This window comes from Diaphorina citri, unplaced genomic scaffold (genome assembly GCF_000475195.1).
Source record: "Diaphorina citri unplaced genomic scaffold, Diaci psyllid genome assembly version 1.1 scaffold482, whole genome shotgun sequence".
In the NCBI taxonomy this organism is placed as follows: Eukaryota; Metazoa; Arthropoda; class Insecta; order Hemiptera; family Psyllidae; genus Diaphorina; species Diaphorina citri.
In genome coordinates, this window is record NW_007377917.1 from 148386 (window position 1) to 174094 (window position 25709).

Below are 25709 nucleotides of genomic sequence, written 5' to 3' on the forward strand. Positions count from 1 at the left end.
CTTCTAAAAAAAAAAAAAAAAAAAAACAACCAACATAAAGTTAAGTTTTTTTTTCAGTAGACCTAGGCCTAGGGTAATTTATTACATGGTTATTGGTTAATTTGAGAACAGAAGAATGACTGACAGCATGAATTTAATATAAATGTAATTATAATTGTTTATTTTAATGTAACTAAGTTTGAGTGTGCCCCCCAAGTGATCCCACTCTTAATTTTTAGAAAACTTTATTTGTTTACTCTATTGGTTATAATTCAATGTACACAAATACAAGAAATTCCAAAGAAAGGGCGATATTATTACCTGGAGCAATCTCTACCATTCAACCCTATATCATTTTCTGTCAAATAATTTTATTTTATAGTTTAGCCCATTGTCCATGGATTTTCGAAACACTCTATTCAATATCCGTTGAAAGAGAGATAGGTATTATTATAGTTTTGTATTTTTCTCTCCCACACATCTCTCCTAGAGCAACTTTACTTTTTCAATAAAATTTTCGATATAAAAGTTTATTTTAATGTAACTAAGTTTGAGTGTGCACCCCAACTCCAAGTGACCCCACTTATAATTTTTAGAAAACTTTATTGATTTACTCTATTGGTTATAATTCAATGTACACAAATACAAGAAATTACAAAGAAAGGGCGATATTATTACCTGGAGCAATCTCTACCATTCAACCCTATATCATTTTCTGTCAAATAATTTTATTTTAGTTTAGCCCAGTCAAAACAAACCAAATAAACACAAAAAGCTCAAAGGGCGGCGTGGGGAAAGGGTGAACAAAAATCATACAAGTTTTCTCAATCAATTCGTTTTCGTTGTATTAGAAACTTAGTTGCATTAGAAACCATTTTTCTCAATCAGTTCATTCTATTAGAAACTATTGTTAAAATCTCGGGGCCTGTTCAAACTGGGTTCGCACTGCGCCCTGTACTATCTGACTGGTAGCGTCACGCATCTGTTGTATGTATTAGAAACTATTATTCTCAATCAGTTCTTCGTTACTTCGTATTAGAAACTATTGTTAAAATCTCGGGGCCTGTTGCTGGGCCTGTTCAAACTGGGTTCGCACTGCGCCCTGTACTATCTGACATTCAAATACCATAAATTTTTTCTCAATCAGTTCATTGCATTAGGAAACTATTTTTTTCAATCAGTTCGTTGTATTAGAAACTATTTTCCTATTTTTTTCAATCAGTTCGTTGTATTAGAAACTATTTTTCTCAATCAGTTCGTTTTTTGTTGTATTAGAAACTTAGTTGCATTAGAAACTATTTTTCTCAATCAGTTCATTCTATTAAAAACTTTTGTTAAAATCTCGGGGCCTGCTGCTGCGCCTGTTCAAACTGGGTTCGCACTGCGCCCTGTACTATCTGACTGGTAGCGTCACGCATCTGTTGTATGTATTAGAAGCTATTATTCTCAATCAGTTCTTCGTATTAGAAACTATTGTTAAAATCTCGGGGCCTGTTGCTGCGCCTGTTCAAACTGGGTTCGCACTGCGCCCTGTACTATCTGACTGGTAGCGTCGCGCATCTGTTCCGACCGCAGGACGTTGTTAGTGAATTCCGCCTGGGCTTTAGCCATCGAGGCGCCGGAGCTGCGGTAAATGTTGTGAATCTGAAAACAGAAATGTGATCCACACATTAGGTTAAGTTTATGTAAAATGTAAATGCAGTTTCTTTGTGTTATTATGTCACAACTTTGGTGCTCACTGCAGCATTGTAGGATTTTTCCAATATGTCAATTATCCTAAAATCCAATGTTCACCTACCATGCTGGCACCGGTCGCTATGCGCATTTATATGTCATAGCTACTCATTTCCCTCTCCCATTAAGGTGCTGGATCAAGACGAGAACACCAGAAAGTTTTTGCAATCAAAATACAAGTGTGTACTTAAATGATGGGTGGTTGGTATCAAATGCTAGAAATTGACTTTCTAGGAAAAAGACCTGATAGTTAATTCCCAGCATTTGATAGCACCACCACTTAAGACTGTCATCTGAGAACAAGATGTCCTATTATGCTAACAGTTTACTAAAGCAACTCTTTAATGGTACATTTTATTGGAGAAAAATTGAAAAATAAATCTACTTACCTTGGACATCATAAGAATATCCATAGCCGCGGCTACACAAAACCCTAGGGCGACACCTAGTACAATAATCCCAACGAGAATACCAGTGGGGGATTTGTCAAACGTCCTTAGAGCCACCAGGATGCCACTAGAAATCAAACGGAGAATTTGAAGATTTTTTTTTTTTTGTTTTATAGAAGGAACTGTAACTGCTGAGGTCTTGTCGTCCCTAAAGCGAACAGAGGACAGGAGAAAACCAGCCGTTCCGAGAACGAACCTTACCTATTTAAGATAAAGTTCGCCCCGGCCGGGAACCGAACTCGCGAGCTAGCGCTTGCAAGGCATAACGCGCTCTTCCAAACTTACTAGGCTGGTTAAAAAAGAATTTAGTTAAAAGGCATTTTATTCGGTGTAGAGCGGGCTGGAACACTTCACATGCGTGTCAGGCACACTCCATTCATCAAGGGTAAAGGGTTTGCCTTGGGATCAATGCAATAAATGCTCGTCAGTAACAAATGTCGTTCCTCGAACTTTCAATAAAATATACGACCATAAGGTAGCTACTCCTGTTTCAAACTTCCGAAGTTAAAGAAGAAAAACCAAACAAACAAAACATTAAGTACCTACTTTTAAGCCAAAAAATTGGTCCTTTGGATACATTTTTTGCAAGATTCTCGATTGATTGATTGATCTATCTTTAGATCTCGGAATCTTTAGATAGTAAGATGGTACTTACCAGGTGCCCGAGCCTTGAGTGCCAATGGCCTGGATGAGGGAGACAATGAATTGAAATATGAAGATGAAGAAAAACACCATGAAGTTAAACGAACTGTCATCCCTGTAACAGAAACACCAATTACTCATTATCATTAGCGTACAGGCTAAACGAAAAACCATGGGCTAAGAATGATAGAGACTCCCGATCATTTTCATAGATTTGGTTTTTCAGGTGACTACGCTTTCAATGTGTGACGCGACGGGTCTTGAGGTAGAAACACCATCATCACGTCACATGAACTCATGGGGAGTCAGAAAGATGTACATAGTTCAAAGTTTTCCCATAATATTGTAGGTAATTTCGTTCACGTGACGTGATAGTAGTGTGGCCGCCCTGAACGAGATTACCTACCTACAATATTATGGGAAAACTTTGAACTACGTCTTTCTGACTCCCCATGACGTGACGTGACGTGATGGTAGTGTGTTTCTACCTTTAGAGTCTTAGATTTTCTGATGTAACATTATGGACTTTGTGGTCAGTATGGACATAGTTCAAAGTTTTCCTATAATATTGTAGTTAATTTCGTTCACGTGACGTGATAGTAGTGTGGCCGCCCTGAACGAGATTACCTACCTACAACATTATGGGAAAACTTTGAACTACATCTTTCTGACTCCCCATGACGTGACGTGATGGTAGTGTGTTTCTACCTTTAGAGTCTTAGATTTTCTGATGTAACATTATGGACTTTGTGGTCAGTATGGACATAGAGTTTTAAAATTAAGCAAGGTCTTCTGATGTAACTAGGTATATGGACTATGTTCTTAGACCATTAAAATACACGAGACCTTGGTTAGACTGCTAAGGTAAAGGGACTTTTGAGTCTCATTCGAGCAAGATAAACAAGGTATTCTATTCTTATTTAGGGTTAAAAAAAGGGGGAGAAAAAAAAAAAAACTTGATTTAGATGACTCACTTGAATGCCTTGTAGGCTGGTCGGAACCAGCAGACGAAGGAGAACGGTGTTAGCAGAAACGTGAAGAACACGGCTAGAAACACTCGCTCTATCTCTCCGCTGTGCAAATTACCTACAATATTATGGGAAAACTTTGAACTACATCTTTCTGACTCCCTATGAGCTCACATGACGTGACGTGATGGTAGTGTGTTTCTACCTTTAGAGTCTTAGATTTTCTGATGTAACATTATGGACTTTGTGGTCAGTATGGACATAGAGTTTTAAAATTGCAAGGTCTTCTGATGTAACTAGGTATATGGGCTATATTCTTAGACCCTTAAGATACACGAGACCTTGGTTAGACTGCTAAGGTAAAGGGACTTTTGAGTCTCATTCGAGCAGGATAAACAAGGTATTCTCTATTCTATTCTCATTTAGGGTTAAAAAAAGGGGGAGAAAAAAAAAACTTGATTTAGATGACTCACTTGAATGCCTTGTAGGCCGGTCGGAACCAGCAGACAAAGGAGAACGGTGTTAGCAGAAACGTGAAGAACATGGCTAGAAACACTCGCTCTATCTCTCCGCTGTGCATCATGAGTAGCAATGAGCCTAGGATATTGACTAGCATCAGACCAGCATGAACTGAAAACAGGAGGAAAAAAAATCAATAGTTAAGCATTCTTCAAAAGTCTAGAGAAAAATAATAAATGACATTCCTTTGAGCTTTGGTATCTCACTACATCTTTGTAGGATTTTCCAAATATCTCAATAATGCAGCTCCCAATTACATTGCTACTCATTTTCCTCACAAGGCTGAGTGTGTGCCACATTGCCACAACAGCCGGAATCAATCATTTGCAAAGTGCAAAATTTTTCAACCCTCCGGGAATCGAATCCGGGTCTCCCACGTGCAAGGCGAGCGCAGTGACCACTACGCCATGGGAGCTACCATGAGGTATGTTGAGTCTTTGGTGTACTTACAAATCCACAGATAGTACAGATGTCGAACTATTCGCTGAAACTCGACTGGTATCTCAACATCAATGTCTTGATAGAAGCATGGTTGAAAACAGAATCCTTCAGGCAGCGGAGGCCAATTGTTCATTCGTACTGAAAACAAGAAAATGAAAATTTTAATTGTGTTAAGTATAAATGCTTGCCATAAATGTTGTTCCCTGCTTAATACACTACACTAAATTTGATGACTTGACTCAAACCAGATCTGAAGTCCACCGCGCTAACCACTACACCACTGACTTTATTCGACCAGACGTACGGTTCGTTTCACCAATGACAGCATCATCAGTTGATATCAGTACTAGGACATGTAACTTAGAGGAGAGATTACTTACCATTAGAACTTCTGCTTTGCAAATGTGTGTGCTAAGACACAGACTTATGAAAGAAAAGGAAAAAAAAAATATTTTTTGAACCTGTTTTAAAATTACTAAAGGAGCATTGTTTAGTTTTATAAATAAAAATTCAGTTCTAACAACATTTTTTTGTCACTTTCAGGGTAGAAATGTCATTCTTGAGCAGTCATGGGGATCACCCAAAATAACCAAGGATGATGTGTGTGCTATGACACAAAAAGTATTTTTTGAACCTGTCTTAAAATCACTATACGAGCATTTTTTAGTTTTATAAATAAAAGTTCAGTTCTAACAACATTTTTTTGTCACTTTCAGGGTAGAAATGTCATTCTTGAGCAGTCATGGGGATCACCCAAAATAACCAAGGATGGAGTCACCGTTGCCAAGGGAATAGAACTGAAAGACAAATTCCAAAACATTGGTGCCAAGTTGGTACAAGATGTTGCCAACAATACAAACGAAGAGGCAGGAGATGGCACCACAACAGCAACAGTTCTGGCCAGGGCTATTGCTAAGGAAGGCTTTGAGAAGATCAGCAAAGGTGCCAACCCAATTGAAATTAGAAGAGGTGAGTACTGAGAATGCTTACAAAGGTATTCCTGACACACAAGTTGTATAGTAGAACACATACAGAACTGACTTATGGACAGCATTATCCAGGAGAAAAATGCCAACAAAAATTAACTTTCAGAACCCCTAAAAAATGAGTAGCTATTATGTTCTGGTATATTCTACTCTGCAGAGTTAACTTGTGTTCTTTCTTATTGGGACAGCCTCTATTTACCAGACGTACGGTTCGTTTCACCAATGACAGCACCATCAATTGATATCAGTACTTGGACACATAACTTAGAGGAGAGATTACTTACCATTAGAACTTCTGCTTTGCAATTCTCTCTCCTTCCTTTCCAATTCTGCTGATTGCCTTGCTAAACTTTCTTCCCATGCCTGGAAAAGAAAAGGAAAACTGTGTAGGTAATCTAAAGCTGTCAAACTGTATTGACTTGGCGGGGCGGAGCTCTACCACGCTCCTTAATAAATGAAATTTTACTTTTGTCTGTATTAATTACTAATCATGAATTTTTTGTTATCCTTACTCCTCATGCATCAGGAAAAAGTTCATACCTATAATGCTAGAAAAACGTCTGTGCGTTACGCTGATAGACCTCTCTTCAATTTTTTTTTCTTTTTCTTGAAAAAAAAAAAAAAAAAAAAAACTCGTTTTTTTGGGGGGGAGCCCCCCCCGGGAAAAAAAACAAAAAAAAAAAAAAAAAAAAAAACTCGTTAGTTTGGAGGGTAGCCCCGGCCGGGAATCAAACCCGCGACCTAGCGCTTACAAGGCAGATGCACTACCAACTAAGCTAACTGGGCTGGTTTATGTTCTATTTTTACCTTCAATTGTTCTGGAGTCTTCCCAGTGGATGAAGAAGGGACAGCTGATTGTTGCGCACTCTTAGCGTAGTTTGGTGGTGGTGTGATCTCCTGGGTGGGATTCAAAATGGCGGGCTGTGATGAGGAGCCATCAAACACAGGAGGATTGGCGGCACCACGTACCTGAAACAAAAAGTCAATTTCATTTTCCACCTGTCTTTTTTTTTTAATTATTCAGAAGCCACTACAAAAAAGCTCCTTTTTGAGTTTAACCTAACCTTATGATAACACTATGTCACAGCAATTTTTCATTGTCATTGCTCCTGAAATAGTACATACCTTTTTTCTTCCATTACATCTTCCTCTCCCACTCAATTGTCTTCCTTTGCCTAGGTATACACAATATCAATTTGTAAAAACAGTAGCCAATGTGAAATGTTTCATATTGAATTGAAAGCACACTTAGGCCAGCCACTCACTATCAGGTAGACCTGACATATACAACTGATCAGGTAGGTCTGTCAGGTCTACCTGATACCTGATGAGCACACACACACATTATCAGGTAGACCTGACCAGGAGTACCCTGTCATCAGGTCTACCTGATAGTGAGTGGCTGGCCTTAGGTTTTGTATCAAGTTGAACCTCATACTTACAAGTGTGGTGGGCCTAGAGCCAGGAGGGTCCCCAAATGGATTATAATCCTCGATAGTTTGTCTGGCTGTGTTTCTTGTTACTTGTTGGACAGCTGGGTCCTGTAATAATGTTACCCAAGAAAAAGAAGAAAACACACAGTAGACAATCGCCGGAGAAAAATAGATAAAGCAGTTGAAAACTGTAAACCCTGTTATTGGTAGAAAATGTAGAGTGTAGGCTATTCTTAAGTGTTCAATCAGAACCAATTAAAGGGCAAATTTGAGGAGAGTTGGTCTAATGAAATAATTAAAATGAACTTTCAATGCTGTTGTTTTCCTATTACATACTTAGTTCCATGACTAGTTTTTCCTGGGCAGTCAATTTCAAGTTTTTTTTTCTCTCTCTTATTTCTCTTAGAATGGGGCTGATGCTTGTCACTAGCTCTCCTCAATTTTACCACAATAAGCCAGACTCAAATGAGGGGAAAGAAGAAGAAAAGATATCAACCAACAATTTAGCATCAAACCCAAACCAAGGCATCACACATCACAAAGCTTGAGGGATTTGTCATTGTACAAGCTAAAAAGGAGAAAAAAAAGTTGATTTATGTGTGTACTCTGTACTTGTCTATTGTAGATCCCATCCTTTGAGGCATTTGCTCTTACACTTGAGGCATCCTTTGAGGCATTTGCTCTTACACTTGAGGCATCCTTTGAGGCATTTGCCTCAGAGTGGGCTTTTTGTGTATGGAGTTAGGGTGGAGTACTCTTGTCTATCAGTTTCAATTTATGTTTCAAATTTTGAAGAAATATGTGATTTCAAATCATAAAAAAGGATTATACACATGTTTTACATTTTTAAACAACTGTTTCTCTTAGTTGGAGACAATAAGTAAGCATTTTTTAATAAGTCAATCTACAGCAAACAGCTGATAAGATAAAGTGCTTTGGCAATCATTCTGGTACTTTCCTTATCTCCTGTAAACTAACATTTATGTGGTGAATCATGTTTAGGTGACATGTGAAACCCTTTTGTGAGTTTTACACTCTTTTGCAACTGTTCCTCTTAGTTGGAGACAATAAGTAAGCATTTTTTAATAAGTCGATCTACAGCAAACAGCTGATAAGATAAAGTGCTTAGGCAATCATTCTGGTGCTTTCCTTATCTCCTGTAAACTAACATTTATGTGGTGAATCATGTTTAGGTGACATGTGAAACCCTTTTGTGAGTTTTATACTCTTTTATTCAGCAGTATTAGATGCTTATTAATACTGCTCGAAAAGGACTAAAGTATCCCTTCACCTCAGCGTACACTACTTTCGAACATTATTCTGGTCAAATTTTCAAATAATTTTTATGATGAAATTCCATACCTTAGATGGGATTGAACCCATGTCCTCCTGTTTACTAGTTTAACCCCCCATTACCCCTGTGATGAGTGCAGTGGAAGTCTCGTCAATTTAGACTATCCGTGGAATGTGATTAGGCAACCTAATACCCACATTTTTTTGGATCATTTTAAAACCTTTCCAAATACTTCTTTGGTATAGTATAGAACTATAGAGCTAGACTATCAAATGCTTTGGGATAGTCTATTATTGAATGTGAAAAAAATTACTTGATATTCTCTATTTTTCTCTAATACATTGTTGTTTGTAGTTGATTCATTGTTTGCAGATACTCTATTCGATATTCTTTGAAAGAGAGATATAGGTATTACTATAGTTTTGTATTTTTCTCTCCCACACATCTCTCCTAGAGCAACTTTACTTTTTCAATAAAATTTTCGATATAAAAGTACTACTTGGGGTTTTAACTTTGTATTAAAAAAAGAAAAGTTTTTCTCTCTCTTTCTATCCATCTCAATCTGTCTCTATCTCACTCCCTCTCAAGCCAAAATGAACCAGATGTAGGCATGTTTTCATAATTTCATATTAGGTATGATTTGAAAGGGCAAAACAAACTAGGTAGGTACCTACCTAGTTGTCCTTCATATTTTTCAACATATCCTCCATAATCTTCAATGGTCGACACGACTGTCAGTGTGTCTCCTTTATGTGTGAATGTTCATTATGTCTATAAGTCCCATTAGGTGTTTCTTTCTTTGCTGCCATTCTTTGGTCTGGACAGTATCCCCTATTTCTAAAGGACTTATCCTCATTATCTGGAACTCTTATTCGTCAATGGTGTCTGCCTGTCTCTCAATAGTACCCTTCAATATTCTCTGTATGCCCTTCTCTCAATATTTTTCCAACTCTCTGTGAGTGCCCATTGTCCATGGATTTTCGAAACACTCTATTCGATATTCCTTGAAAGAGAGATATAGGTATTATTATAGTTTTGTATTTTTCTCTCCCACACATCTCTCCTAGAGCAACTTTACTTTTTCAATAAAATTTTCGATATAAAAAACTCCAATATTGCCAATGTCTGGCTAGGGGATTGTGAGCACATAGGTATCTATTTTTTTTTCTTTAGAGAGAGTGAGAGAGACTGGGAAAAATCTTCTAAGACATTCAGGCTGAATAGTGTTGAATTTCAACCCACTAAAAATCTGTCTCTCCATTTTAGAGGCAAACATACCCGGAACAGTTATACAACATTACTTTGGGTAAAAGCACATACTGCCATGTATCAGACAATTTACACAAGAACTATGCAATTAAAATAATTATTCTGTGGCATTTTATTAGCATCAAGTAAATTCTTACATGAATTAAAAGAAAAATCCAAGTGTCAAACTCAAAAAAAGCAAAAGAGCTAGACGAATCTCTCAAGCACACCGAGTCGGTCTGTCTTTCTCTGTCTCTTTCTCTCCCCCCTCTCTCTCTTTTTCTCCCTATCTCAATCTGTCTCTATTTCACTCTCTCTTACTGTATCGGTCTGTCTTTCTCTTTCTTTCTTTTTCTCTATCTCACTCTCTCTCTCTCTCAAGCACACTGAGTCGGTTTGTCTCTCTCTATCTCTCCCGCACTGTGTCGGTCTGTCTCTTTCTCATTTCAGTCAAGATCAAAGGTATTCCTGACACAAAAGTTGTAAAGTAGAACACATGCAGAACTGACTTATGAACAGCATTATACAGAGAGAAAAATTCCAACAAAAATTAACTTTCAGAACACCTAAAAAATGAGTAGCTATTATGTTCCGGTATATTCTACTCTGCAGAGTTAATGGTCTGAAATATCTGACACTTTATTTTTATTTACTAGGTGTGATGCTTGCTGTTGAAACAATCGTTTATAAAGGTATTCCTGACACACAAGTTGTAAAGTAGAACACATACAGAACTGACTTATGGACAGCATTATACAGAGAGAGAAAAATGCCAACAAAAATTAACTTTCAGAACCCCTAAAAAATGAGTAGCTATTATGTTCTGGTATATTCTACTCTGCAGAGTTAATGGTCTGAAATATCTGACACTTTATTTTTATTTACTAGGTGTGATGCTTGCTGTTGAAACAATCAAGACACATCTGAAAGAATTATCCAAGCCTGTTACCACACCAGAAGAAATTGCTCAAGTAGCAACCATTTCTGCCAACGGAGACAAAGCCGTGGGAGAACTTATTTCCGATGCAATGAAGAGGGTGAGTGTGTTTTACTAGTTTGTTTGTTTGTTTTGTACAGGCCACAGAGCCCGGTTGTTGGATTGAGCTCAAACTTGTACTTGAGTACTACATTCAAAGTTTGTACAAAATGAGTAGGTATGTCCTGTAAATGAAATACCTAAATGAACAAAAATAAACATACACAATTTTATTTATTTATTCAAGAGGTTTGGTAGAGGAATCTGTAGGTAATAATAGAGGTCTAATCGTCCTTAAATCGAAGTGAGAACAAATATCATCTGTAAGATTCGCCCGGGGTGGGAATCACCCGCTACCTAGCAACTTACAAGCCAGATTGACCCTCCAATCCAACTAAGACTTGCAGAAAAATCCTTACCTGAACCTGACACTAATGTTTAGACTTCCTGGAACGTCATTTTCACCGGCCAATTCCCAATGCATCATATTTATAAACAATTGGCCCCATGCCAATCGGAGATTAATGTCGAACCTGAATTTAATTCCATACATAATTCCCTCATAGGTAATTATTTACATGTTGGACGTAAAACAACTCAAGGTGTTACTTATGCGCAGGTGAGTAAATATGGAAATGCGCAGCTCTGACTTATCTCCTGTTTCTTTTTTTCTTTTGCTATCTATTGGCTTCTCCGAATTGACTTAGAATCATAGAGAGGGTGACTGTAAGGACAAGCGCAATTCTGTTGTTTGAGATCCGATTTACACTAAGCGATTTACACTAGGTCCGTCTCACATCGGAAGTCTAGTTGCGCGACTTTTAACAGGATGGCGCGGGTCACCTGCAGGTCGCGTAAAAGGATCTTGTCGCAAGCGCTTCCCAACAGAGGTTCGCGCTCAGGATCGCGCTCAATCTCGGTCGAATTGCTCAAGAAGTTTATACAACAGGATTGCGCCCGTGTAATTAATTGGAAATTCAAAGACCAGCCAAAAGGGAAACCTTCACATGCGACAGTAGGGTGTGAAAAAAATTTCACGACTGTTTTTTTTTTTTTTTTTTTTTTTTTCAACATATTAAACCTCTTTGTTTCCCTCTTACGTTTGCAGGTGCCAAAGTTGAGTTCCAAGATGCTCTCGTCCTGTTGAGTGAAAGCAAAATCTCATCCATTCAGTCAATCATTCCCGCTCTGGAACTTGCCAACTCCAAGCGGAAGCCCCTGGTCATTCTAGCAGAAGATGTGGATGGTGAAGCTCTGAGTACCCTTGTTGTAAACAGGTGAGGGCAGAAAAGGCTGATGAGATAGAATAGAATACACCCTGTTTATACTGCCAGAATGAGACTGGTCCCTTTACTCCCACAGTCTAAAGAAGGTCTTATGTATTTGGTACAGAATTGGTTTGTAGGCAATCATTCTGGTGCTTTCCTTATCTCCTGTAAACTAAGATTTATGTGGTGAATCATGTTTAGGTGACATGTGAAACCCTCTTGTGAGTTTTATACTCTTTTATTCAGCAGTATTAGATGCTTATTAATACTGCTCGAAAAGGACTAAAGTATCCCTTCACCTCAGCGTACACTACTTTCGAACATTATTCTGGTCAAATTTTCAAATAATTTTTATGATGAAATTCCATACCTTAGATGGGATTGAACCCATGTCCTCCTGTTTACTAGTTTAACCCCCCATTACCCCTGTGATGAGTGCACTCTTTTATTCAGCAGTATTAGATGCTTATTAATACTGCTTGAAAAGGACTAAAGTATCCCTTCACCTCAGCGTACACTACTTTCGAACATTATTCTGGTCAAATTTTCAAATAATGTTTATGATGAAATTCCATACCTTAGATGGGATTGAACCCATGTCCTCCTGTTTACTAGTTTAACCCCCCATTACCCCTGTCATGAATGGAGTGGAAGTCTCATCAATTTAGACTATCCGTGGAATGTGATTAGGCAACCTAATACCCACATTTTCATCTGATTTGGTAACCCTCAGCCTCAAAAGTTAATCGTCAATTTAGACTATCCGTGGAATGTGATTAGGCAACCTAATACCCACATATTCATCTGATTTGGTAACCCTCAGCCTCAAAGGTTAATAAAGTTTTACTTACAGCAAATGGATCGTTATCTATGGTAGGTTGTCCAAATGGGCTCTGATCAAATCCGGACATAGTGAACTTAGGTTGGAATCTTGCAGTGGAAGTCTCGTCAATTTAGACTATCCGTGGAATGTGATTAGGCAACCTAATACCCACATTTTCATCTGATTTGGTAACCCTCAGCCTCAAAAGTTAATAAAGTTTTACTTACAGCAAATGGATCGTTATCTATGGTAGGTTGTCCAAATGGGCTCTGGTCGAATCCGGACATAGTGAACTTAGGTTGGAATCTTCAGATTCTACCGTGCAAATCGATACAGGTTTCACTTTTAATTGCACATTATTTTAAACGGAAAAGAGTGGAAAATGTTGAATGAAGAGTTCAGGGGCCAGCTTTCTTTAAATTACAACTTTTTAAGCAATAAATAAGCATAAAAAATGAAGAAAAACGAAATGAAAAATCACGTACTTTAGGTTAAGTTTATAGAGAGAGGGGAAATGTGTGGCCTAATGGTCAACTATTCCGACATTTTTTAGAAAAACAGATAAAGTGATCTCTCTGGTTAAATATCAGTGAACGAAAAAATTAGTAGTTGGGTGGAAGAGCTCCTCCAGGAGAACCCTGGCACTTAAAAAAAAAATCCCATTAAGGTGCTGGATCAAGACGAGAACACCAGAAAGTTTTTGCAATCAAAATACAAGTGTGTACTTAAATGATGGGTGTCAATTTAAACTATCCGTGGAATGTGATTAGGCAACCTAATACCCACATTTTCATCTGATTTGGTAACCCTCAGCCTCAAAGGTTAATAAAGTTCTACTTACAGCAAATGGATCGTTATCTATGGTAGGTTGTCCAAATGGGCTCTGATCGAATCCGGACATAGTGAACTTAGGTTGGAATCTTCAGATTCTACTGTGCAAATCGATACAGGTTTCACTTTTAATTGTACATTATTTTAAACGGAAAAGAGTGGAATATGTTGAATTAAGGGTTCAGGGGCCAGCTTTCTTTAAATTACAACTTTTTAAGCAATAAATAAGCATAAAAAATGAAGAAAAACGAAATGAAAAATCACGTAATCGTAATCTAATCCTTATGTTTTGAACTTTTGATTAGTCGGAATCGGAAAGTCGGAATCATGGAGGTATGAATATAAGTGGAGGAAGGGTAACGATCTCAAGCGGAGGTAAACTTCCCCTCCTCGCGTGCTCGATGGCGGCCATTCACGTAATCGTAATCTGATCCTTATGTTTTGAACTTTTGATTAGTCGGATGTCGGAATCCGGAATCGGAAAGTCGGATGTCGGAATCCCGAGCCGTGATAAAAAGGGGAAATTTTGTTCAGGTTTTATTCCCTCGACCCTCGATAAGATTCCCTCTCAACCCACTGGCTTCGCTGGCGAAAGGCTGCCATTTTCTTTGACGGCAGCGCCGGGAATCCTGAGCCGTGATAAAAAGGGGAAATTTTGTTCAGGTTTTTATTCCCTCGACCCTCGATAAGATTCCCTCTCAACCCACTGGCTTCGCTGGCGAAAGGCTGCCATTTTCTTTGACGGCAGCGCCGGCAACGATTTTATTCCCACACCTCTACTTTTTTCTCCCTCTTTTACAGAAACCTTCATCGTTCTTGATAAAAAGATAAACAAATAACAAAACCTCTTTGGAAATTCCAGAAGATAACCAAAAGTCAACCCCGTCTTGAAAAATCTCGTGCAAATTTCGTGAACGTGAAGTACCCGGCCTTTTCTTATCAATTTTCCGGCTTTCTTCTGTCTTGATCTCACTGTCAATCGCTTTAATTCCAGCTAGTCTTTCTCTATTTATAATATCGTTCAATGTAAGTACATATTCATAAGTCTCTGATTCTAAGATCATTTCCAATGTGAAGGTGGAACCTCGATCGTGCACCTTAACCATGCCGGTTTGAGCGATCAGCAATAAAATCCTTCCTTGCTCTTGAATCTCGTGCAAATTTCGTGAACGTGAAGTACCCGGCCTTTTCTTATCAATTTTCCGGCTTTCTTCTGTCTTGATCTCACTGTCAATCGCTTTAATTCCAGCTAGTCTTTCTCTATTTATAATATCGTTCAATGTAAGTACATATTCATAAGTCTCTGATTCTAAGATCATTTCCAATGTGAAGGTAGAACCTCTATCGTGCACCTCAACCATGCCGGTTTGAGCGATCAGCAATAAAATCCTTCCTTGCTCTTGAAATGTAGAATGTTTCCCGTTGTTCCATTTTTGGCGATCAGCAATAAAATCCTTCCTTGCTCTTGAAATGTAGATTTCCCGTTGATGGACATGACCTTTCTACTTCACATTGTCCCTTGGAAAACGTACAAAACATCTGAAACTCTGAGGACATCTTTGAAATTAGACAGAATTGTATTTTCTGATGCAATAGTCCCCACTGGATGTGATGATCTTTCTTTTCCTCTAGCTGGTCCCCTGTCCCAGATTAAAATTATTAGAAAACTCACAAGTTCTTGCTAGGACTCCACCTCTTCATTGTGTATTTTTCAGGCTCTCTGCTCCAACACTCGAAGAATAGACCCAATGCTTTTGAGATTAGATAAGAAACTCTTATCAATCCGTCACGCCTAAGGATAACTCAGGGTGTCAAAGTTCAATTTCTTGTCAGTAGGTACTCCCTGTGAGTGAGAACTAAGTACAAGCTTGGTTCCCCTTGTAATTTTGACCTTTGGAACATTAGTCCTTCAGAGAGTGATGCATTTTTTTAGAGATCTGTTTTATTGAATTTCCATTCCTTCAGAAATTGATTAATTACTTTTATTTATTTTCAGATGTATCGTCTTCCAAGAGTGCTGAGATCTCAAAACCTCACCCCACTACTCCGTAGAGCTTATGCCAAAGATGTCCGATTTGGACCTGAAGTGAGGGGATTAATGTTGCAAGGAGTTGACATTTTAGCTGATGCTGTATTTTTCAGGCTCTCTGCTTCAACACTCGAAGAATATACCCAATGCTTTTGAGATTAGATAAGAAACTCTTATCAATCCGTCACGCCTAAGGATAACTCAGGGTGTCAAAGTTCAATTTCTAGTCAGTAGGTACTCTCTGTGAGTGAGAACTAAGTACAAGCTTGGTTCCCCTTGTAATTTTGACCTTTGGAACATTAGTCCTTCAGAGAGTGATGCATTTTTTTAGAGATCTGTTTTATTGAATTTCCATTCCTTCAGAAATTGATTAATTACTTTTCAGATGTATCGTCTTCCAAGAGTGCTGAGATCTCAAAACCTCACCCCACTGCTCCGTAGAGCTTATGCCAAAGATGTCCGATTTGGACCTGAAGTGAGGGGATTAATGTTGCAAGGAGTTGACATTTTAGCTGATGCTGTAGAGAAAGTAGTTGCAGATTTAATTCCTACCTGGGGTGAACTTAATCCTAAACAGTAAAGGTTCTTTCCTCGAATGACTGCTTTCTCCTATTCTCTTCTCCTTGTCTATTTGGTAAAGCGGTAATTATGCAGAAGTCATGTCTGTGGAAAAGAAAAGCTCCTTTTTGTATTTAACCTAACCCTATAACAACACTAATCTCTGCTCTAATTGTGAAAACTCCTTCTTGCGTTTCACCTAACCCTGTAATAACCAGGGTCACTGCTCGTTTGTGCCAGTTCCTTTGGTAGCAATATTCCATGGACATGACTTCTGCACAAGTACTGTTTATTTGATTCCTGAATAATAAGACCTCTGATGTTCTGGTTCCTTTTTATTAAACCTCTGCTGTGGTTTGCATGTCCAGTAAAACCCACCATCTTCGACCCTACTTCTCTATGGAGCAGGCCTAAAGAACCTACAGTTTTCCTTGGCCTTGACACAGTTTGATGGATGCGGTAGTAGAAGATGTTAGCGACAACAACATATTAAACCTCTTTGTTTCCCTCTTACGTTTGCAGGTTTATTTGATTCCAGAATAAGAATATCTCTAATGTTGCAGTTCCCCTTTATTAAACCTCTGCTCTGGTTTGCATGTCCAGTAAAACCCACCATCCTGGACCCTACTTCACTATGGAGCAGGCCTAAAGAACCTACAGTTTTCCTTAGCCTTGACACAGTTTGATGGATGTGGTAGTAGAAGATGTTAGCAACAACAACATATTATCTGGATGGAAAGTAAATCCTTAAACATACCTACCTGTGAAGTGTAACAGTTATTTCTCTATCTACAAACAACATATTAAACCTCTTTGTTTCCCTCTTACGTTTGCAGGTGCCAAAGTTGAGTTCCAAGATGCTCTCGTCCTGTTGAGTGAAAGCAAAATCTCATCCATTCAGTCAATCATTCCCGCTCTGGAACTTGCCAACTCCAAGCGGAAGCCCCTGGTCATTCTAGCAGAAGATGTGGATGGTGAAGCTCTGAGTACTCTTGTTGTAAACAGGTGAGGGCAAAAAAGGCTGATGAACTAGAATAGAATATACCCTGTTTATCCTGCCAGAATGAGACTGGTCTCTTTACTCCCACAGTCTAAAGAAGGTCTCATGTATTTGGTACAGGATAGATTTGTTTGTTTTCCATGTCCAGAATAGGTGAAAATTTTATAATGAAAATCTTGCTTATATTAAATGGAGACAACCATTAAGGTTGGTGCCTTGTATCTGTTAGGTCATGGGTTTGATTCCTGCCCAAGGCAAACTTTATCCTAAACAGTTGGGGTTTGTTCTTGGAACGGCTGGCTTTCTCCTATCCTGTCATCCTTTTTACTAGTTTAAAATTTGTACAGGCCACAACTCAGAGCCTGATTGTTGGATTGAGCTTAAACTTGTACTTGAGTACTACATTCAAAGTTTGTACAAAATGAGTAGGTATGTCCTGTAAATGAAATACCTAAATGAACAAAAATAAAGGACCAAGCACTTTATGTTGGCTCAGTAGAAACATGTTTGTAGTGACGTTTTAAAGCTTATATTTATCTTTGTCTCAAGGTTGGAAAAGAAGGCGTGATCACCGTCAAAGATGGCAAAACTCTCACTGATGAATTGGAGGTCATTGAGGGTATGAAGTTTGACCGAGGATACATTTCACCTTACTTCATCAGCTTTATGTTGGCTCAGTAGAAACATGTTTGTAGTGACTTTTTAAAGCTTATATTTATCTTTGTCTCAAGGTTGGAAAAGAAGGAGTGATCACTGTCAAAGATGGCAAAACTCTCACTGATGAATTGGAGGTCATTGAGGGTATGAAGTTTGACCGAGGATACATTTCACCTTACTTCATCATTGAGCTTAAACTTGTACTTGAGTACTACATTCAAAGTTTGTACAAAATGAGTAGGCATGTCCTGTAAATGAAATACCTAAATGAACAAAAATAAAGGAGCAAGCCCTTTATGTTGGCTCAGTAGAAACATGTTTGTAGTGACTTTTTAAAGCTTATATTTATCTTTGTCTCAAGGTTGGAAAAGAAGGAGTGATCACTGTCAAAGATGGCAAAACTCTCACTGATGAATTGGAGGTCATTGAGGGTATGAAGTTTGACCGAGGATACATTTCACCTTACTTCATCAACACAGCTAAAGGTAAGAACTTGTCAAGCCCTTGTACTTTCTGTGTTTCCAGATAGATGACCTATCTGCTGAGTGGAAAGTCATATTTCAAAATAACTTATCTTGACATCCATTGGTGAAATCCACCCAAGATCTATTTTAGCAATCCTAGCCCTTGTACTTTCTGTGTTTCCAGATAGATGACCTTTATCTGCTGAGTGGAAAGTCATATTTCAAAATAACTTATCTTGACATCCATTGGTGAAGTCCACCCAAGATCTATTTTAGCAATCCTATTTACCGAGGAGGGAGGGAGGGTAGTTGCAGATTTAATTCCTGCCTGGGGTGAACTTAATCCTAAACAGTAAAGGTTCTTTCTTCAAAATGACTGCTTTCTCCTATTCTCTTCTTGTTTATTTGGTAAAGCGGTAATTATGCAGAAGTCACGTCCGTGGAAAAGAAAAGCTCCTTTTTGTATTTAACCTAACCCCATAATGACACCAATCACTGCTCTAATTGTGAAAACTCCTTCTTGCATTTAACCTAACCCTGTAATAACCAGGGTCACTGCTTGTTTGTGCCAGTTCCTTTGGTAGCAATATTCCACGGACGTGACTTCTGCACAAGTACCGTTTATTTGATTCCTGAATAAGAAGACCTCTGAAGTTGCAGTTCCCCTTTATTAAACCTCTGCTCTGGTTTGCATGTCCAGTAAAACCCACCATCCTGGACCCTACTTCTCTATGGAGCAGGCCTAAATAACCTACAGTTTTCCTTGGCCTTTACACAGTTTGATGGATGTGGTAGTAGAAGATGTTAGCGACAACAACATATTAAACCTCTTTGTTTCCCTCTTACGTTTGCAGGTGCCAAAGTTGAGTTCCAAGATGCTCTCGTCCTGTTGAGTGAAAGCAAAATCTCATCCATTCAGTCAATCATTCCCGCTCTGGAACTTGCCAACTCCAAGCGGAAGCCCCTGGTCATTCTAGCAGAAGATGTGGATGGTGAAGCTCTGAGTACCCTTGTTGTAAACAGGTGAGGGCAGAAAAGGCTGATGAGATAGAATAGAATACACCCTGTTTATACTGCCAGAATGAGACTGGTCCCTTTACTCCCACAGTCTAAAGAAGGTCTTATGTATTTGGTACAGAATTGGTTTGTTTGTTTTCCATGTCCAGAATTCAGAATAGGTGAAAATTTTATAATGAAAACCTTGCTTCCTTAGCAGTAATGGTTCCCTCTATCAAACCTCTTGAATAATTAGCATGTTAATGGAGACAACCATTAAGGTTGGTGCCTTGTATCTGTTAGGTCGTGGGTTTCATTCCTGCCCAAGGCAAACTTTATCCTAAACAGTTGGGGTTTGTTCTTGGAACGGCTGGCTTTCTCCTAATCCTATCCTGTCATCCTATTCTCTTTGCTGTCAGAACAAACACATTTCCTCTATTAAAAAAAAAAAATAGTTGTTGATTATCTTGTCTATTTTCTTTTTCAGACTGAAGATTGGACTCCAAGTGGCTGCAGTCAAAGCTCCCGGTTTCGGAGACAATCGTAAAGCCACCCTGCAGGATTTAGCCGAATAGGTGAAAATTTTATAATGAAAACCTTGATTGCTTAAAAAAAGATAAGACCTTAGCAGTAATGGTTCCCTCTCTTGAATATAATCATTAGCATGTTAATGGAGACAACCATTAAGGTTGGTGCCTTGTATCTGTTAGGTCGCGGGTTTGATTCCTGCCCAAGGCAAACTTTATCCTAAACAGTTGGGGTTTGTTCTTGGAACGGCTGGCTTTCTCCTATCCTGTCATCCTATTCTCTTTGCTGTCAGAACAAACAATTACAATTTTCTCTATTTAAAAAAAAAGGTGTTGATTATATTGTCCATTTTCCTTTTCAGACTGAAGATTGGACTCCAAGTGGCTGCAGTCAAAGCTCCCGGTTTCGGAGACAATCGTAAAGCCACCCTGCAGGATTTAGCGGTGGCCACCGGAGGTATTGTGTTTGGTGATGAAGCTTCCCCGGTCAAGCTGGAAGACTTGCAAGCCACAGACCTGGGTTCGGTCGGCGAAATTGTGATCACCAAGGATGATACCCTGATTTTGAAGGTAATGATCACAATTGAGTTGAGAGGAAGGAATGGTTAAATTTAAGTTTGAAGAAAATATTCATATCTATCCTTTAAACTTAAAAAAGTGGCAAGGTTCTCTTTTAGAAGCTCTTCCACCCAATGACTAAAAAGCCTTTAAGGTGTTTCTTTTATTTTTCTAAGTGAAGTAGAAGTTACCATTCCTACACTGTTGTATGGAGCTTTACAAATTTTTTGATAATATGATGACGCACTATTTTGAACTGCTGACCTCCGTGGCCGAGTAAGTATCACAATGGAGTACACCTACCTACTTTAATGGAGTAGCAATCAGTGTTGGCATTACTAGGCGCTTAGTGAGGCACACTAGGCAGGCACTGTGATACAGGGTGGCGCAGAAGTAACCTGATAAAGTTTTTCGGTTATATTTTTATAATTCTTCTCATTTTTACAACTTTTATTTTTTGAAATGATTCTAGAGGGTTGGGGAATTTTTTCTATACTACTCAAGAAAAATAAGGTTTTGAAAATGCTGTCCATATTCAATGTCGCTAATTCGGGCTTTTTCGCAAATTTTCGCTCAAAATGCTTGGTTCTGGGGCTTGAACTTCTCGAACGTTGTTCTTCAGCTCTTCGGGAGTCCTAGGTTTGTTGACGTATACACTCTTTGTTTGAGGTAAGCCCAGAAAAAAAATCTGGGCGAACATTTCGGGAGAGTTTGCAGGCCACGGACTTTCACTATTTCGAGAAATTATCCTATTTTCAACCATTTTCTAATTGACTGTCAATTTTGAAAATGAAATTTTACGAGTTTAGTTCTTTGTAGCCTATTAAAATTTTCCATGATAAGTTCCCCAAGGGTTCGTACAATAATCTGAAGACAGAAGAAAAAAAAACATTAATCACAAAGAAAGTTATTCAATTCTAACTTTATCAGGTTACTTCTGCGCCACCCTGTACCTGCAAAAGTTGTGAAAAAGCTCCCTGCATTACCAAAAATTTAATAACTCATTATTTCATTGATATTGAACTACTACTGATATCTTTCGACTCTCCTCAGGGCAAAGGCAAGAAAGAGGACATTGACCGTCGTGCGGATCAAATTAGAGACCAGATAGAGGCCACCACATCCGACTACGAGCGAGAGAAGTTACAGGAGAGATTGGCAAGACTGGCCTCTGGAGTGGCTGTACTAAAAGTGGGCGGCTCCAGTGAGGTAAGTCTGGAATACCCTGTAAATATTGACATACATAATAGTCTTTGAGTAAGTAAGGAAGTATAGTGCTTTAATGCTTTATTTAGACTGTCAGCTTAGAACAAGTTGTTCCATTATACATTATACCAACAGCTTTTATTGACCTTTTACCCAAATACGCTGTACTTGAGTATTGTACAAATTTAGCCATGTTTTAATTTCTTGAAGTGTTCCCCGTGTTAAATCCGCCTATGAGCGGAGCCCAGAGCAATTTTTGCCCAATTTCAGATTTTTCCCTTTATTGAGTAAGTAAGGAAGTATAATGCTTTATTTAGATTGTCAGCTTAGAACAAGTTGTTCCATTATACCAACAGCTTTTATTGACCTTTTACCCAAATACGCTGTACTTGACCCTCCCAAAAAAAATAACGTATTGGCCAAGGAAAGAGATGATATAAAAAAAAATGTCCAAGTTCTTTGTGGGATTCCAACTTTTCTAGTGCTTTATTTAGACTGTCAGCTTAAAACAAGTTGTTCCATTATACCAACAGCTTTTATTGACCTTTTACCCAAATACGCTGTACTTGAGTATTGTACAAATTTAGCCATGTTTTAATTTCTTGAAGAAAATATACCTTAGGCATTTGTTTAGATGAGTTTTATCTTGTGTTCCCACTTCTGAGTTTCATCCGTTTTTTCTGAATGTGTTGTAGGCAATGCAATTTAAATGACTTCTTTGCTGTTTTCTCTTCAGATTTGAAACTTTCGTAACTTTTCACTTAGTATGGAATCGACCTTTTTTTTCTAACTTCATATCCTGTATTGATTTATTGGTTTATTTCAGGTTGCATTGGTTATTATGATTTCAGATTGTTAAATGTCCCTTTGTTATTTTGTTCTATGTATATCCTTGGGAAAAATCCTCCATATGATGGGCAAATAAATAATGATTTCAGGTGGAAGTGAACGAGAAGAAGGACCGTGTGACGGATGCTCTGAATGCAACCCGGGCTGCTGTTGAGGAAGGTATTGTTCCCGGGGGTGGAACCGCTCTGTTGAGATGTATCGCTGTGCTGGACAAACTGGAGACTGCCAACGCCGATCAGGCCACTGGTAAGTGATGTGTTGTAATCTATTTTATTTATTGTGCAGGTATATTTGTCATTGTACTAATAGTTATTATTATTACTATTTGATTTTGAATGCAAGCTTCAGGCAGGTTTGAAAATTTTCGTCTGTGGAGCTTTAGGATGATGCACGATATTGAACTGCTGACCTCCGTGGCCGAGTAAGTATCACAATAGAGTATACCTACTACTTTAATTGAGTAGTGATCAGTGTTGGCATTACTAGGCGCTTAGTGAGGCACACTAGGCAGGCACTGTGATACAGGGTGGCGCAGAATGTTATATTTTTATAATTCTTCTCATTTTTACAACTTTTATTTTATGAAATGATTCTAGAAGGTTGGCGATTTCTTTCTATACTACTCGAGAAAAAAATAGAAAGTAATAGGGTTTTGAAAATGCTGTCCATATTCAATGTCGCAAATTCGGGCTTTTTCGCACATTTTCGCTCGAAATGCTTGGTTCTAGGGCTTGAACTTCTCGAACGTTGTTCTTCAGCTCTTGGGGAGTCCTAGATTTGTTAACGTATACACTCTTTGTTTGAGGTAAGCCCAGAAAAAAAGTCTGGGCGGACATTTCGGGAGTGTTTGCAGGCCACGGAAATTCACTATTTCGAGAAATTATCCTATTTTCAACCATTTCTAATTGACTGTCAATTTTGAAAATGAAATTTTACGAGTTTAGTTCTTTGTAGCGTATTAAAATTTTCCATGATAAGTTCCCCAAGGGTTCTGTACAATAATCTGAAGACAGAAGAAAAAAATATTAATCACAAAGAAAGTTATTCAATTTTAACTTTATCAGGTTACTTCTGCGCCACCCTGTACCTGCAAAAGTTGTGAAAAAGCTCCCTGCATTACGAAAAATTTAATAATTCATTATTTCATTGATATTGAACTACTACCGATATCTTTTGACTTTCCTCAGGGCAAAGGCAAGAAAGAGGACATTGACCGTCGTGCGGATCAAATTAGAGACCAGATAGAGGCCACCACATCCGACTACGAGCGAGAGAAGTTACAGGAGAGATTGGCAAGACTGGCCTCTGGAGTGGCTGTACTAAAAGTGGGCGGCTCCAGTGAGGTAAGTTTGGAATACCCTGTAAATATTGACATACATAATAGTCTTTGAGTAAGTAAGGAAGTACAGTGCTTTATTTAGACTGTCAGCTTAAAACAAGTTGTTCCATTATATAGTTTTTTTTATGTTAAGTAGAAATGTGTAAAAAGTTAGTGAGTTAATAAAAGAACTACTCCTTTCAGTGAACTACTCCGGTCAGATCCTCGAACATGTATGTAATTCGCTCTTTAATCAATATAGTTCTACAGAGTTAGATCTGACTCATTGACTGAGTGGTTCACTGGAAAGAGTACTTCTTTTTTTATAACTCGCTCACGTGCACTGTTAAGTAGTGGTGATATATAGGTATGCGCAGTTGTGTAATGGTGGGTCCAGACTTGTGCAATGCAACGTGCAAAGCATTTGCATTGCACGTAAAATCAAATCTGACGAATGCGAACGTTTTTCATGTATCCGAGAATTTTTGTACCGATATTCAACTAGTAATGGCCTATAGTAGGTACATCCATTGCATTGCACGATGCTTTGCAAACACGTCCAAACTAGTGCAACGCACATCAAAGACATTCGCCAGAAAACCGCCAACCTCTCGGATACCCACAAACGTTTGCTGCAATGTTCAAAAAACTTTGCTGCAACTTTCTCAAACACGTCCAAACTAACGAATTTCATTGCATTGCACAAGTCTGGACCCACCTTTAAATACAGATCCGAAAAAACTTCGAACCCGGGAATTGCACGTTGCATTTCACAAGTCTGGACCCACCTTAAGGCTCTAGGATAGACGAGATTAGATTTTTGGTACAAAAAAATACCCAGCCCATTTTTTCCCCCTTGAGATTTTACAACCCGTCTCTTCTAAGCTTGAATAAGATGGATTTGTGGGCTTACATACTATTTTCTTTCAGTAATCTATGACCTTTTTGTACTCTCTGGAAGGGAAAAACTGTTATTTGTTGCATTTAAAATGTCTTCTTTTATATTATACGTTTTTTTTTTTTTTTTTTTTTTTTTTTTTTTTTTTTTACACCTTTTTTTTTAAAAAAATTTTTTTTTCTCCCTGATTTTTTTTTTTTTTTTTTTTTGTACTTACACCTGTATTGATGAACAAATATTCTTGTCTGCCTGAAGTCAGTTTTCGCCAATCAGATGGTCGGAATTGATGTGCTACTGGAGAAGTATTTTGTTCAGAAATATGGGTGCTACTGTCATTGACTTGGTCTTGAGCATTTAGCACAGAGGTACATTATTTAAATGAATTTTCCTGACTCTAAATTTTATACATTTCATATCAGTTGGTAACGTTGTATTTGGTTGAAAATGGCAGCCTCTGGTTATGTTACTTTGGTTTCTGTTCCTCCCTTAATCCAAAAGATCAAATTAATAGCCGGTTTCTCCAATGACTTAATGGGGGATTTCACTTTTTTTTTTTTTTTTTTTTTTTTTTTTTTTTCTTTCTGGAAATTTTCTGAAAAAGTCACGGAATTTCTTTCGGGGAAAAGCGTATAAACCCTGTTCTATTCTATTCCATCCAGGTGTTGAGATTGTGAAGAAAGCTCTGAGACAGCCGTGCATGACCATTGCCACCAATGCTGGAGTAGATGCTTCCGTAGTAGTGAACAAAGTATTGGAGAGTAGCGGAGAAATGGGATACGATGCCATGAACAATGAATATGTCAACATGATCCAGAAGGGTGAGTGAAATACTTCCTAGTCTAATAGATAGAGGAGTTTGAGATAGACTTACCTTGCAATGATTAGGGTAAATGATTGTTTCTCATAGGATCGTTAGGTATGGTGGGGGAAGTGTCAATTCTTCGTAGAATGATTCTCGTAAGTATTTTGGATGCATGGGATGTCAGGCTTAGTGTACGGTACTGGTCACAAGTTTGTGCGATCAAGTTTGGATTTTTCCCAACTTTTTACATAGGAAT

The 25709-nt window shown here is 38.3% G+C and overlaps 2 protein-coding genes and 1 long non-coding RNA gene across 8 annotated transcripts in view; 2 read left to right on the forward strand and 1 right to left on the reverse strand.

Annotated features, from left to right (window-relative positions):
• LOC103509284 (secretory carrier-associated membrane protein 5) overlaps nt 1-13918 on the reverse strand; it is a 14503-nt gene extending 585 nt beyond the window's left edge. The window contains exons 1-9 of one of the 6 annotated variants that reach the window (XM_026823670.1): nt 13602-13918; nt 7161-7259; nt 6526-6687; nt 6003-6081; nt 4742-4870; nt 4246-4402; nt 2818-2919; nt 2103-2229; nt 1164-1623 (exon numbers count right to left, since the gene is read on the reverse strand). In XM_026823670.1, the coding sequence (XP_026679471.1) occupies nt 1456-1623; nt 2103-2229; nt 2818-2919; nt 4246-4402; nt 4742-4870; nt 6003-6081; nt 6526-6687; nt 7161-7259; nt 13602-13661 (1083 nt within the window). In that variant the 5' untranslated portion in view covers nt 13662-13918 and the 3' untranslated portion in view covers nt 1164-1455. Of the gene's footprint in view, nt 1-1163; nt 1624-2102; nt 2230-2817; nt 2920-4245; nt 4403-4741; nt 4871-6002; nt 6082-6525; nt 6688-7160; nt 7260-12788; nt 12875-12987; nt 13244-13601 lie in introns of those variants that run through there. The other 5 variants (XM_026823669.1, XM_026823668.1, XM_026823671.1 and 2 more) reach the window with 5 other exon arrangements.
• On the forward strand, nt 5449-25492 carry LOC103509285 (heat shock protein 60A; the record flags this gene model as incomplete). The annotated part of the gene is given in 8 exon segments (XM_026823674.1): nt 5449-5701; nt 10582-10730; nt 18197-18320; nt 19154-19322; nt 20185-20392; nt 21434-21589; nt 22525-22681; nt 25311-25492. Coding segments are annotated over 8 exon segments (1383 nt in total), but the record flags the coding sequence as incomplete, so codon positions are not given.
• Nucleotides 14746-15683, forward strand: LOC113467472. The gene is made up of 2 exons (XR_003391538.1): nt 14746-14872; nt 15588-15683. It is a non-coding gene; the product is annotated as an uncharacterized LOC113467472 (long non-coding RNA).
• Nucleotides 25493-25709: the final 217 nt, after the last annotated feature.